We start from the raw sequence: 13,140 nt of genomic DNA, 5'->3' as shown, positions 1-13,140 counted from the left end.
CCTGAGCTTTTAGCTTCTTTTCTCCCTTCAGTTGTGGGAGAGATAAAACTACGCCCACGTTTTCGGGGCCGATGGCCCAACTTTTCTTCTGGACTAGCTGGAAATCTTCGATCCCATTCAAAAGTAGGGGAATGATCTTGTAGCCTGCTCACTCCTTCGATACCAATCTCCTCCAAAGGCACATCTTTGTTGTTGTAGTGCTCTGTGTAAAAGTTATCCTCCTTTTGCAATGCTGTAGTGTGGCCCTTTTGCCACTTCCCACCAAGTGGAGTTGTGGAAGAAACGCTCCAAAATATTTTTGAAAGTAGTGGTTTATTTCTTCTCTCTCTTCCGCCTCTGCTCACCTGAACTTGGATTGATACCATCTGGGCCCACTGCATTTTCTACTTCCAGACACATTCACAAAGTAATCCTCCATTTCCCCTATTCCATTGTTTCTCGCTTCAGCCTTTCATTTGGTTGTTCCATTCTACAACTCTATGTGCACATCTTTCACCTTGCTCTGCAAAGCACTGAGCTATGATTCTGATTGTTGCCGTTTAATCACACTTGGGTATAATTTATCTTCATTCATCTACAAATGGTGCCAGTATTTCAGAGGATTATGTTTTACTTATTATTATCAAATATCCCCTGCCTTTGTCCTCATTCAATTAATAAATTACCTTTGTTTTACTTACAAGATGGAGAGACTTCAAAATTCTTTTCTAAGGGGTTTTGTCCATATTCAAAATGGGTTTTTGGAATTATAGAGTAATCCTGTTTTGGATTCAGAGGTTGGAGGGTTCAAATCCACTGGAGAGTCATGGTGCAGACATGGCCCCTGGCTCTGAATTATGGGTTGCCATCCGACCACACATTTGAGCCCAATGATCGAGATGCTCAGCTCCCCATTGTATTGTCTGGGCGACTGCATAAAATCTCACTGATTTACCAGGATCCTTTCAAATCAGCTCCTCAACTCAGATAAAGATGCTCATGGCCAAGAAAATAATGTACATGTATGAATGGTTAGTTTGCTTGTGGCTCCTTCCTTTACTCCACAGGGGGGAAATATGAGGTTTTGTGTCAACTAGATTAATGTCAGGTTGTCCTACTGTTTTTTAATATAAATTTAGAGTCCACAATTCATTTTTTCCAATCGAGGGGCAATTTTGCGTGGCCAATCCCCCTACCCTGCACATCTTTTGGGTTGTGGGGGCAGAAACCACGCAAACACAGGGAGAATGTGCAAACTCCACACGGACAGTGACTCAGAGCCGGGGTCAAACATGGGACCTCGGCAGCGTGCGCCTGCACTACGCCACCGTACTGCGCTATCCATCTGTTTTTTTTAATTAATAATCTTTATTGGCACAAGTAGGCTTACATTACAACTGCAATCAAGTTACTGTGAAAACCCCTCATCTCCACTTACCAGTGCCTGTTCGGGTACAATGAGGGAAAATTCAGAATGTCCAAATTACCTAACAACACGTCTTTCGGGACTTGTGGAAGGAAACCGGAGCACGCAAAGGGAACCCACGCAGACACTGGGAGAACATGCAGACTCCGCACAGACAGTCAACAATGATCCAAGCTGGGAATCGAACCTGGGACCCACCGCTGTGAAGGGAGAATGCTAACCACTGTGTTTTATATTGTTGTCTGTACATTTGCATACTTCAAACAGAATACTAGTGAAACGTTTTACCCAGGTGCCCTTATTTTTGAGATGAACAAAGGACAAACACAAGTGCACACTTAAATCAAAGTTTATTTTCAATCATAATATAACAGTTATCTCTTAAATTACCCCAACTACAGTATGGCATAATACAACCTGAGCCGGGGCGACACAGTCGTGCAGTTTTTGGCAATGCTGCCTCACGGCACCGGGTCACTGTCCTTGTGGAGTTTACACCTTCTCCCCGTGTCTGTGTGGGTTAGAAATGGGTAGAGCCCAGAGATCCTAGTGGAAGTTAGATTTGGCGCTCCTGATGGACAAGGCATTTTGCAAGAAGGTGGGCATGGTGACAGAGAACTGTGCGGAGTTCAACCAAAAGGGGAGGTCTCACTCTTCATGTTTCGGGAGGCATTGAAGGCAGTGGTGTGGCAGCAGGTAATACCCTATATGGTCCACAGGGACAAGGTTAAGAGCGCGGAGAGACAGAGGTTGGTGGATGGCATTGTGGAAGTGGACTGACTGCACTCAGTGGCTCTGACTAGAGAGTTGTTAGCAGAGAGGAAGAAGCTACAAGTGGAGTTTGATCTATTGATGACATTCATTGCTCAACAGGGTTATTTTATGAGTATGAGGAGTAGGCCAGCCACCTGCTACCCCATCAGTTGAGGTCACAGCAGACATGTGGGAGATAACGCGGGTGATGGATGAGGAAGTAGTTTTAGCGACAACACCGGAGAAAACTAATGAGGCATTCGAGGCCTTTTACCCGTGGCTGTATAGGTCCGGGCCCCGAGGGGAGGACGCAGAGATGCTGCACTTTTTTATTCCCGGAGGTGGAAAGGGGGAAGGGACATGGTTTGGAGGCACCACTGGGACTGCAGGAGACAATGGAGTCCGTTGGGTTGACGTAGTCGGTGAAGGCACCGTCGCTGGGTAGCTTTCCGGTTGAATTTTATAAAACAGTTTTCGCTGTGTTGGCGTCCATCTCCAGGGGATGTATACAGATTTGCTGGTACGGGGGCAAGCTGCCCACTAGGCTGGCTCAGGCATCAATCTCATTGACCCCAAAGAAGAAAAAGGACAAAGTGGAGTGTGAGTCTTACAGTGCTATCTCCCTGCTAAACATCAGTGTGACATTGTTGGCTGTGGTTCGCTTCACAAGGAGTTGTTTGTCACTAGTGGATGGGGACAGGGGGTGGGGGTGGGGTCTGGAATGGGGGCAGTGGGGGGGGGGATGCAAGGGGGCTTGATTTGGGGCAACGGTTGTGTTAGTCAAGGGGGAAAATGGACACATGACAACCTGTTTATAATTTGGTTGTATCTTCGGCTGACTATGTGATTTGTCGATAGTGTTAGAAACAAAATATATATATTTTTAAATACTCACTAACACTTCTTCAACAGCACCATCCAAACCCACCCCCTCTGTGCCTAGGGTGGCATGGTGGCACAATGGTTAGCACTGCTATCTCACAGCTCCTGGGTCCCAGGTTCAATTCCAGCCTCGGATGACTGCCTGTGTGGATTTTCCACTTTCTCCCCGTGTCTGTGTGGGTTTCCTCCAGGTGCTCGGGTTTCCTCCCACAGTCCAAAGATGTGTGGGTTAGGTGGATTGGACATGCTAAATTGCCCCTCATGTTAAAAGGTGGGGTTCCTGGGTTACGAGGATGGGGTGGAGTCATTGGCTTAATTAGGGTGCTCTTTCCAAGGGCCAGTTCAGACTCAGTGGGCCAAATGGCTTCCTTCTGCACTGTAAATTCCATGATTCTATGGTTCTCGAAGATGAAGGGTAGCAGGCATATGTGAACCTGAAACTTGCCCTTCAAGTCTCACACCATTCTGACTTGGAAATACATCAACTTCCCCTCACTGTCACTGAATAGAAATTTTGGAAATCCCTTCCCAACACCTCTGTTGGTTTAGCGAGACCACATGGACTGCAGCGGTTCAAGAAAGTGGCTCAGTACCTGCTTCTGAAGGGGAATTAGAGATGAGAAACATACCTTGGCCTTGCCAGCGATGTTCACATATCAGCTACAATGTTCTCGAATGGTGGGGTAGGATTGCGAGGCTGAGTGGCTGATCATGCTCCTAATTTATTTGTTGTGGTGTTTGTCTGCTCATGATCACAATACTGGTTGTTGCTGAGTGACGCACAAATTGGCTAACATGTATCCTACATTACTAATGTGACAATACCTCAAAGGTACTTGATCAGCTGTCAACTATTTTGTGTTGTTCAGTGGTTAGGAAGGGCGCTACATGAATGTAAGTCTGTTTACAAATCAAAGACATATTGAAAACTGGCCCCATACACAAAACTGACCTCAGCTCAGGAGCAATGGATCATCACTGAAATTGTTTACAGGCCGTCGAGGAGGCTCCAAACCTACATTTCACAGTTTGGGTGTGAGGACAGTTATAGTTTCTCAAATTAACTCTTTAATTTGAAAACAGAAAGACTATATTCCACCCCAGTGTCACCAGAGATTGAGCCAGTATTATTTTCAGTAATGTTCAATCAGGTTTCTAACAGAGGATAAATCGATACTGTCATTAAAATGGTTCAGCGTTTAAATCAAATTGCTCCTGGTAAACAACCTGAAATATATGCATCAATATTTTGAGATATTTTCAAAAGTTCAGATTTAATATTCAGTCTGATTGTTCTGGTTAATTGCAGATATCACATTTGGTGATTGGCAATAAATTGGTGGAAAATCTTTCAGAGGGTCGGTGAAGTCTCGATGGGCCGAATGGCCACCTTCTGCCCTGTAGGGATTGTATGATTCTATGAATTAGAAATGAGAAACACGCCGCGGCCTTGCCAGCGACCCTCACATCCCATCAATGAATAAAATAAGTCAAATTTGGCACAGATGTCAGAGAGTGAACCTGAGATTTCTATTTGGTGAAGGTGGACATGCTGATTTCTATCCGAGTTTCAGCTGAGAGGGATTGGGTGACATTCCCTGTGGAAGCGGGGATATCCCGAATATCCGGAACCCTTTCCCATTTCCCCCTCAGGCCTCTCAGTGAGGAGCCGCTCTCTTCACAAACTCTCCTCCCTCTCGGAAATGACAAAACTTTCCCTGGGGCACTTTCGCTTTCGTAACAAACTGACAACAAAGTTCATTTCCAGAGAGAAACTGAGGCGGCCGCTTTCCCGGGAGAGAGAGAGAGAGACAGAAAGAAACGGGGTGAAAGGAGAGGGAGCCGGATCACTTTCGCCCTCGGAATCGGAGCAGATGAAATATTCTTTCAGTCAAACTCTCGAAAACGGCTCCAGAAAAGCAGCGGGATATGAGCAAGTTGTGCCAGTGAAAGAGCAGATTGTGGGACAGCTCAATGGGAGCGGAGTCAGTGTCCATGAAGCGGGGAGCCTGGGCTCTGAGCCGGGCTCTCTGCAATGTTCAAGCTGTGAAGTGTGGAGAGGACAAGCGCGATGTGAACACACCGGGTGCCGCTGCATTTCAGAGGCAACGGGGCCCCTGGTCAGCTCGAAAAGCCGCCGCACCGGATTCCCGCTCTCGGTGTCTCTATAATCCGGATGACCAAATCCAGCCCCCAATACATGTTCCCCCTGCACCTCCCCCCAATACTGAGCGTCCCTCTACACCACCTTACTGCCCCCCAATACTGAGCCTCCCTCTACATCACCTTACTGCCCCCCCCCCAATACTGAGCCTCCCTCTACACCACCTTACTGACCCCCCCCCCAATACTGAGCCTACCTCTACATCACCTTACTGCCCCCCAATACTGAGCCGCCTTCTACACCACCTTACTGCCCCCCAATACTGAGCCTCCCTCTACACCACCTTACTGCCCCCCAATACTGAGCCTCCCTCTACACCATCTCACTGCACCCCAATACTGAGCCTCCCTCTATGCCACCTTACTGCCCCCCAATACTAAGCCTCCCTCTACATCACCTCACTGTCCCCCCAATACTGAGCCTCCCTCTACACCACCTTACTGCCCCCCCAATACTGAGCCTCCCTCTACATCACCTTACTGCCCCCCAATACTGACCGCCCTCTACACCACCTTACTGCCCCCACCAATACTGTGCCTCCCTCTACACCACCTTACTGCCCCCCCCAATACTGAGCCTCCCTCTACATCACCTTACTGCCCCCCCAATACTGAGCCTCCCTCTACACCACCTTACTGCCCCCCCCAGTACTAACCCCCCCGTACACCATCTTACTCCCCCCCCCCCAATACTGAGCCTCCCTCTACACCACCTTACTGCCCCCCCATACTGTGCCTCCCTCTGCACCACCTTCCTGCCCCCCAATACTGAGCCTCCCTCTACACGACCTTACTGTCCCCCCAATACTGAGCCTCCCTCTACACCACCTTACTGCTCCCCGGGTGATGTGAAGCTTCACAACATTGAGCTGGAAGCCAGCGCTGCTTGGGAGTTTCTCCCATGGATTTCCCACTCGCTGCTTCCGGAGTCTCCAGCTTTCAGCTTCCTGACCTCAGAGTGAAACCGCACAAACTATTGAAGTAACAGCTCGAGCACAAATCCTCCAGCCCATTTTCACTTTTCCAATGTCATGTCCACATATTAAAGGCGACAGCATGGCAGAGCCAGAGCCAGCTCCCAGCAGAGTCCACACTCACACTCACTCCATTCGCCAACACAGGCGCTCGCTCCCGGATCACAAGCGGCTCCCATTCGACTTTCCCACTTTCATTCGCTTCACAAGAGCCCTTCTCGCTGCTGAACCACGAAGCTGCCGCTTTCTCATCTTTCACATCGGTGTCTCACTCTGGCTCGATTGCTCATGGCTCTGGCGAGTATTTGGAGGTTTGGGACGGTGTTGCTCCTCTTGTCCGGGACTCTCAGTCTGGGCTGTGAGAGGCTGCAGTTACAGCAAGTTCTCAACACAGAGGCACTCAGCAAACTGAATGAAATGGTGAGTTGAACCTACAGCCAGAGCCGGATTCGAATCAAACAGTGTCTGTATGTTTTACAAAGTCATATCAGGAGAGAAAGAGAAAACAAACCTCTGGGGGAGATAGAATCTAAATGTGTGAAAAAACACATCAGGTCTGAGGGGTGAATAGAAAGTGGACACTGAGGCGAGGAGGGTTTACAGAAAAGAGGGATTGTGATCTGGGGACGGGAGTGATAGAGGATTCAGAAACAGTCCATTTACATCAATGATCTGTATTTAATGTCATCAAACAATCACGGTGTTATCAGGAACACAGTGAAGTAAATTTGACATCAGGTTACGTAAGGAAGTAAAAGGACAGATGGCTAAAAGCTGGTTAAAGATATAACTTTTCAGGAAGGTCTTACCATAGGAAGGGGAGTTGGAGAAATGCAGAGGTTTACGGTAGAACTCCTGATCTTAGCGCCGAGATAGCTGAAGGCTCCGCCTCAAATAATGAACATTGGAAACCAGGAGTGCACAGGAGGCCAGATCTGGAGGTGGGCAGATGTGTCAGGGCGTTTTGAGGCTGGAGATGATTACAGACACACAGAAGAATTAAAAACAAGTAGGAGAATTTAAAGATCGAGGCATTGCTTAACTCGGGGTCAATATAAATCAGCAAACTCAGGTACGCAGAGAGAACAAGATTTATGATTTATGACAAATCCATCTCAGACTTGGATGAGTTCAGGTTTAGATTGGGGAGAATGTGGAAGGTCGATCAGGCACGTGCTGGAGTGACCAAACACGGAGGTTACAAAGGTATCGATGAACTTTCAGCTGCAGAGTTGCTCAGCCAGAGAGGGGGGACAAGTGATGTTTGAGGGGTGATAGTGGGCAGTCTTACTTGTGACGCGGATGTGGTCAGAAACTCATTTCAGGATCAAATATGACATCAAACCCAGGCAGTTCCCAGGGAGAGTGTTGGTGTCAGTGACTGGGGAAGAGACATTGTATTGGGGACCAAGACAATGCCATCAGTCGGCTCGGAAGGACATAAGCAATAGGAGCAGGAGCAGTCCATTCGCCCCATAGAACCCGCTCTGCCATTCAGTAATATCCATAGAATAGAATTCCTACAGAGCAGACGGAGGCCATTCGGCCCATCGAAGTTGCAGCAACCCTCTCAAGAAGCACTCTGCCTACACCCACTGCCCTGATCTAACCCCATAACCCCACATGGTCTGCGCATTTTTCGCACAAAGGGGCAATTTAGCATGGCCAATCCACCTAACCTGCACATCTTGGGACTGTGAGAGGAAGCCCACGCTGACACGGGGAGAACGTGCAGACTCCCCATAGTCACCAGAGGCTGGAATCGAACCTGGATGTGGGGCAGCAGTGTTAATCACTGTGCCACCATGCTGCCCCTATGATCTGCTGGTAACTTTAACCTCACTTTTCCTTGCTGTCCAAGGTAGCACGGTGATGCAGTGGTTAGAACTGCTGCCTCACGACACCGAGAACCGGGGTTCGATCGTGGCTCTGGGTCACTGTCCGTGTGGAGTTTGCACATTTTCCCCGTCTCTGCATGGGTCTCATCCCCAACAACCCAAAGATGTGCAGATTAGGAGGATTGGTCACACTAAATTGCCCATTAATTGGAATAGAATAATTGGGTGCTCTATATTTAAAAAAAAAACTTTTCCTGTCTGTCCCTCTCCCCCGTGACTCACTTGTAGATTCGCCTTGAATATCTGCAATGACCGAGGGGGTTACTTTTCTGGGGAAGCGAATTCTAAAGACTACTGAGCCACTGAGACAAACAAATTCCTCCTTACTTCCATCATAAATGGGAGACTCTTTATTTTTAAACTGTGCATCTTAGATCTAGACTCCTGTCCAAGGGGGCATCTTCCACTCAGCCTGTATCCAGCCAACCCCCCTCATATTCTGAGATGTTTCAATAGATTCACCTCGAATTAGTTTAATCAGCACACCGGATGGTTTCAGCTAATGTAATTGAGAGGTCGCATGTAGCTGAGAAATGGGAGAGGTCAAGGACTGATCCTTGGGGGACACCAGAGGTAATGCAGCCGTCCTTCAGCAGGAACAGAAGCCATTGCAGGAAATTCTCTGCCTACGTTTTGATAGATAATAAAACCAAACGAGTACAGCAGAGCCCCAACCCACCCAGCCAAAACTGGACCATGGTGCTGAGGCCTGACGGAACCATGTCAAGGTGCAGACAGATAGAGAAGGACCTGGAGGGGAGGTTAACCTTTGTTACAGTCAAACCGTTCTAACCAACTATCCCTTTACTGTGCCCTTGATGTGAATCCGTTTAACTTGAAGGAAACCATCTGCTTTTCCAAAATTGATTTTAATAATATTGTTACAAATTGTTGGGGCTTTGAGTTGGAACCGAGCGCTGCTTATGATTTTCTATCTGGAATCTTCCCGTCCCGGTTCAGGAATTTCCAGCTTTCAGATTCCTTTCCGTACACAGTGAGCAGACTAACTATTCGCCTCCTGAAAAAAAACTCCCGCAACCAGATTTCACTTTTCCAACGTAACACCGCACATCGCCAGACCCTCCTCTTAACACGGAGAGCGTGGCAGAGAGAGCTCCTCCCAACACAGTCCAGATGTACACACAGGCACACAGAGAGACACAGGCACACAGCGAGACATGCAGACAGAGAGACACAGACACACACAGAGACACATAGAGAGACACAGACACACACAGAGACACAGACACACACACAGACACACAGAGAGACACAGAAACACAGAGAGACACAGACACACACAGAGATAGACTGGCAGATACACACACAGACGCACAGGAGAGTTTAGGCGGTTGCTCCTGCTGCATTTTCACTCCCGGTGATTCTGTCGGTGAAAATACAACATTTGTTCGGAGTTGAACCCGGTTATGGTCAGTGTCTGATGCCCGGCTCCGTGTCTCACTCTGGCTCGATTGCTCATGGCTCTGGCGAGTATTTGGAGGTTTGGGACGGTGTTGCTCCTCTTGTCCGGGACTCTCAGTCTGGGCTGTGAGAGGCTTCAGTTACAGCAAGTTCTCAACACAGAGAAACTGAATGAAATGATGAGTTGAAGCTGGAGCCAGAAACAATTCCCAATCGCACTGGGTCCGTTTGTTTTGAAACATTCTATCAGGAAAATGGTTTTGGGGTTTGCAGCGCTGCACAGTTAATGATCAGCGAATCTGCAGTATTACTATTTCTGATCTGAGTTGACACAATGTTTGTCTTTGCTCTCAGGGCCGTCGCTTCCCTCGGCAATGTGTCAGGGAGAGGTTTGCGCTGAAAACCAAGCCCTTGAATTTGGTGAAACTGTCGGAGGGTTTGCAGGTGAGTGAACACCGGGGCTTATTGTCATTTATTCCATCAGAAATGTACGAAAAACACGATTAAGACCAACCACCGTAATCCAGGTCGGACATAACAGGTCGCTCATTGAAGTTGTCAGTGGAAATGAGGGAGCTCCTGCTTTGAGTCCGGGTTGAACTCAAACCCCCGTGTGAAGACTCTCTTCCTCGTTCCCTCAGACTGATGTAGGGAGTGGAACCTCATTGAGTTGTAATGCACCCTGTCAGGGGGAGCCTGCCAAATCTGCAGCACCATTCAAAGGTTACTTGTGCCTGTTGATCATCTCAATTCCTTTAACCAGCTCACTCCCCATTACCATCTCCGTCTTCTCCCTCTTACTCCCTCACTATCTATATCCACTTCTTACCATCAATCATCCCATTCAGTTCAGGCAGGTCCTTTCATCTCTGGATTCCACACAATTTGCCTGTCAACTTTCCATTGCATTCACTCGATGGTCACTGCTGTCGCTCTGTTTTGATATGGTTGGGACGGTTAGCTCATTGGCTAGTCCAGAATACAGCCACCAGCGCGGGTCCAATTCCTGTCTGACTGAGGAGGTGTGAGACCTGCCTCTGCGCCCTTCCCTGAGAGTCGAAAACAATGACAAACTCCCACTGATAAATAAAAACAAACTGCCCAGAAAGCAACTCAGGGTGAAGCATCAGCTGCCACAGCGCCAGAGACCCGGGTTTAATTCCGGCCTTGGCTGACGATGTGGAGTTTTCAGGTACTCCCCGTGCCTCTGTGGGTTTCCTCCGGCTGCTCTGGTTTCCTCTCACAGTCCAAAGATGTGCAAGAGAGGTGGATTGGCCGTGATAAATTGTCCCTTAGTGTCCAAACGTTAGGTGGGGTTATGGGGTTGTGGCAGTGGAGTGGAAGGGGAGCTCCATTATTCTAATACTGTCCAGGTTGGCCTTCCAATTTATACCGTCTATGAACTGGAACATGCTCAAATAACTGCTGTAACGTAACTTAACTCCAGTATCTCTGATGCAGCACTGTGGCACAGAGGTTAGCATTGCTGCCTCACAGCGCCGAGGTCCCAGTTTCGATCCTGGCTCTCTCTGGGTCACTGTCCACGTGGAGTTTGCACATTCTTTCCATGTTTGCGTGGATTTCACTCCCACAATCCAAAGATGTGCAGGGTAGGTGGATTGGCCATGCTAAACTGCTTCTTAATTCGGAAAAATGAATTGGGTACTCTTAAGTTTATTTTTGAAAAACTCATAATCTCTAAATATTCCAACAACACAGAATCCCAGTCAGCCATCAGCTCTGCATTCGCAGAGCGACATTCACTCTCAGTGTGCAGCAATAACTCTCTTTTTTAACATTCTGATGCTTGCTGTGAAATCCCTCCATGTTTTTTTCATCGTCTTTCTATGACTTCCTCTAGGCTTAAAACCTTCAGGATGTCAGATCCAATTTTCAAGTGATGCTCATTTTGGATGTCCACTGCTCCACCATTGGTGGCCCTGCCTTCAGCTGTCTGGCCTAGCAAAGAATTACGTCTTCCCTGACGCTTCTCTCCACTTTTTGTTTCCTCCTAAAGACCTAACTCTTTAAGCAAACTCTCCGTCTCCAGTCCTACAGACTTCTTTTTTGGCTGGGCGTGAATTGTTCCTGATAACGCTGGTTTTGTCCCGAGGTCATGGGTTTTTGGGTCTCCTTCTTCAGCACCATGTCGGCGACTCTGCAGTTTGAGCTGGAGCCCTGTCCTTTGGCGGCCATATTTCGGGTGTCAGACTAATCAGAGCTGCAAACGGGAGCAGGGGCCATGTCCTGGCCTTCACCTTGCTCATTGCTCGGAGGTGAGTTCTGCTGGGATGGAGGTCTTTGCCTCCTCCACCCAATGCCTCGGTTTGGCTTGGGGACCTGATTGAGTTCCTATTCCTTGAGAAAGTCAAAGACAAGTTGAGGGGAGCAATCGACCGGGTTGTACGGGAGATAGCAGCCTTTTATTGTCCATTTCAAGGAATTTGTCACCTTTAGTTACTGGTGGGGGGGGGGGGGGGCGGGTGACGGGAGGGGAGTGGCAGGTTTTGTGAGAGGTTGTTTTATGTTTCTGTATTTTATGTCCGTAAATGTGTTTATTTTTCTTGTTATTTTGTATTTCATTAATGAAAAATATTAATGAAAATATTTATTAAAAAAACAAAAAAGCATAATCTCTAATGTGATTGTGTATATATTCCCCAGACACAGGACAGGATCCAGATTGTCCATCAGACCCTGCGTCACATCAGCAAGATCTACAGCATGAACCTGCGCTCAGTCACCTGGGACCGGAACACGGTGGAAAACTTCAGGCTTCTCCTGGACCGCCAGCTCAGTGAGATGGAAGAATGTGTCAGGAAACAGGGCTCAGAGGCCAGACTGAGGAAAAACTCCACCATTCAAAAATACTTCAGGAAACTGAGGAAGTTTCTCAAACAGAAGGTGGGACAATTGATAATTGACTCTGTGATTATTGGCTTGTAGTTTATTTGACCGTATTTAAATCTGTTGATTCTCCAATGGGGTTTCCTTAAAATATCTTCTTTTTTTCCAGACATTCAGCAACTGTGCTTGGGAAATAATCCGCACTGAGACCAGGGCCCGTTTACAACAGCTCCTTTACTTAATGGCACAAGTCAGCAGAAGAAATTGAAAAAATATCCAACCGCATGTTTAGCAGAGACTGGAATAATTTATTTAAATTGGCTGTTATTTATATAAAAACAGAATTCTGTGGTGACTGACAAAGAGCAAAGAATATCTTGATGTAATTTTCTATTTGATTATTTATTTTAATTTATTAATATTTATCGCTGCAATATTTTTCTGTTGTGAAATCCTCATCATATGTGTGCTAAGCTAAATTGGTGGCCATGATGTCTTCGTCCAACAGATGTTAGATTTTTAAGGTTGTAAACTCACAAATGTAAAGAAGATATTTCGATGACACATTTGATACAGTCTGAAACAAGAAATAGTTATTTCAAAGGCCTCACTTTTTTGAGAAGTATTATATTTTATGTTTACAGTGTGTCTGTAATTAAACAATTCTGTCAGCTTGGCTCGACGATAACACTGATTGGTGGGTCAAACCCCACTTAATTTCCACTGAGATCCTTATTGTCGCTGCTGAACCTCCAATGACAGTTCTGCACTGAGAATGGTCCAGCCAATCCTCAGC

The 13,140-nt window shown here is 47.3% G+C and overlaps 1 protein-coding gene across 1 annotated transcript; it reads left to right on the top strand.

The window, feature by feature from the left end:
• The first annotated feature begins 6,423 nt into the window (after window positions 1-6,423).
• On the top strand, window positions 6,424-12,705 carry LOC140398005 (interferon alpha-F-like). The gene is made up of 4 exons (XM_072486243.1): window positions 6,424-6,597; window positions 9,852-9,941; window positions 12,162-12,401; window positions 12,514-12,705. The coding sequence occupies exons 1-4, from the start codon at window positions 6,466-6,468 to the stop codon at window positions 12,610-12,612; spliced, it is 561 nt and encodes a 186-aa protein (XP_072342344.1). The 5' UTR covers window positions 6,424-6,465; the 3' UTR covers window positions 12,613-12,705.
• The last annotated feature ends 435 nt before the right edge of the window (window positions 12,706-13,140 follow it).

The sequence above is a fragment of the Scyliorhinus torazame genome, chromosome 21, assembly GCF_047496885.1.
Source record: "Scyliorhinus torazame isolate Kashiwa2021f chromosome 21, sScyTor2.1, whole genome shotgun sequence".
Taxonomy (NCBI): domain Eukaryota; kingdom Metazoa; phylum Chordata; class Chondrichthyes; order Carcharhiniformes; family Scyliorhinidae; genus Scyliorhinus; species Scyliorhinus torazame.
Note: the sequence above shows the minus strand (reverse complement) of the source record. Positions and strands in the feature narration are given on the sequence as shown.